This window comes from Coturnix japonica, unplaced genomic scaffold (assembly GCF_001577835.2).
Source record: "Coturnix japonica isolate 7356 unplaced genomic scaffold, Coturnix japonica 2.1 chrUnrandom587, whole genome shotgun sequence".
In the NCBI taxonomy this organism is placed as follows: Eukaryota; Metazoa; Chordata; class Aves; order Galliformes; family Phasianidae; genus Coturnix; species Coturnix japonica.
This window is the reverse complement of record NW_015439960.1, coordinates 35838-37603: the sequence shown is the minus strand read 5'-3', so window position 1 is coordinate 37603 and position 1766 is coordinate 35838. Positions and strand designations below refer to the sequence as shown.

General features: G+C 41.7%; 1 protein-coding gene across 1 annotated transcript in view; it reads left to right on the top strand.

Moving 5' to 3' along the window:
- The window catches only part of LOC107307407 (maltase-glucoamylase, intestinal-like), a 78514-nt gene that overhangs the window by 41003 nt on the left and 35745 nt on the right, over positions 1-1766 (top strand). Inside the window, exons 17-19 of the mRNA XM_032441806.1 lie at positions 67-195; positions 296-403; positions 1001-1114. Of these exons, the coding sequence (XP_032297697.1) occupies positions 67-195; positions 296-403; positions 1001-1114 (351 nt within the window). The remainder of the gene's footprint in view (positions 1-66; positions 196-295; positions 404-1000; positions 1115-1766) is intronic.

Sequence of the window (1766 nt, the reverse complement as noted above, 5' to 3'; positions counted from 1 at the left end):
CGTGCTGAAAACGACCCCAAAAAGCCCCTTTTTTACATGGATTTGGGGTTGTTTTTTGTTAATCAGGATGTTCAATACACTGATATTGATTACCTCGAGCGTCAATTGGATTTCAAGTTGAACCCGCGTTTCTCCGGCCTACCCGAACTTATCAATAAGATCCGTGCCGAAGGGATGAGATATATCCCCATTTTGGTGAGAAAAATTTGATTTTTTGCCCTTTTTCCCCCCAAAAAATGACCTTATTTCCAAAAAATGACCTTATTTCTCTTCTTTTAACCCAATTTAACCCAAGGATCCGGCCATATCGGCCAATGAAACCGATTATCTCGCTTTTACGAGGGGGATGGAGAAGGATGTGTTCATTAAGTGGCCTAACTCACAAGATATCATTTTTGGGAAGGTAAGACCCAAATCAGGGTGATTTCACCCCAAAATTTCACTCCGTGACTCAAATTTTGGGTGAAAAACTCATAAATGCCTCCTTAATGGGATCTTTCAACTGAAAAACGTTGGGTTTTTGGTCATCAACCTTTAATTGTCTTAATGGGATGGTAAGTCCATCATGACCCAAATCTGGGCGATTTCACCCCAAAATCAGGGCGATTTCACCCCAAAATCCCAACCCCTGGCTCAAATTTTGGGTGAAAAACTCATAAACGCCTCCTTAATGGGCTCTTCCAACTGAAAAACGTTGGGTTTTTGGCCAACAATCTTTAATTGTCATAATGGGAAAGTAAATCCATCATGACCCAAATCAGGGTGATTTCACCCCAAAATTTCACTCCGTGACTCAGGTTTTGGGTGAAAAACTCATAAACGCCTCCTTAACGGGTTCTTCCAACTGTAAAACGTTGCGTTTTTGGCCACCAACCTTTAATTCTCTTTATTATCGATATCGCTCGATTAAATTAACTAAAATCACCATTTTTACACATTTTAAGTCCATCGTGACCCAAATCAGGGCGATTTCACCCCAAAATTCCAACCTCTTTTTTAGGTCTGGCCGGATTATCCCAATATTGTGGTCAATGATTCCCTTGATTGGGATACTGCAGTACAGGTGAGTGGTGATAGAAACCAAAGCAGAATTGGGTCAGAATTGGGTTTTTTGGTGTTTTTTTAAGCCCGATTCAAAGCAGAATTGGGTCAGAATTGGGGTTTTTTGGTGGTCAGAATTGCGTTTTTTGGGGTCTTTTAAGCCCGATTCAAAGCAGAATTGGGTCAGAATTGGGTTTTTTGGGGGTTTTTAAACCCAATCCGAAGCAGAATTGGGTCAGAATTGGGTTTTTTGGGGGTCTTTTAAGCCCGATTCAAAGCAGAATTGGGTCAGAATTGGGTTTTTTGGGGGGGCAGAATTGGGTTTTTGGGAGTCGTTTAACCCCAATCCAAAGCAGAATTGGGTCAGAATTGGGTTTTTTGGGGTCTTTTAAGCCCAATCCAAAGCAGAATTGGGTCAGTATTGGGTATTTTTGGGGGGCCAGAATTGGGTTTTGGGGTCTTTTAAGCCCGATTCAAAGCAGAATTGGGTCAGAATTGGGTTTTTTGGGGTATTTTAAGCCCAATCCAAAGTAGAATTGGGTCAGAATTGGGTTTTTTGGGGGGGCAGAATTGGGTTTTTTGGGGTCTTTTAAGCCCAATCCAAAGCAGAATTGGGTCAGAATTGGGTTTTTGGGGACAGAATTGTGTTTTTGGTGGTCAGAATTGGGTTTTTGGGGGTCATTTAACCCCAATCCAAAGCAGAATTGGGTCAGAATTGGGTTTTT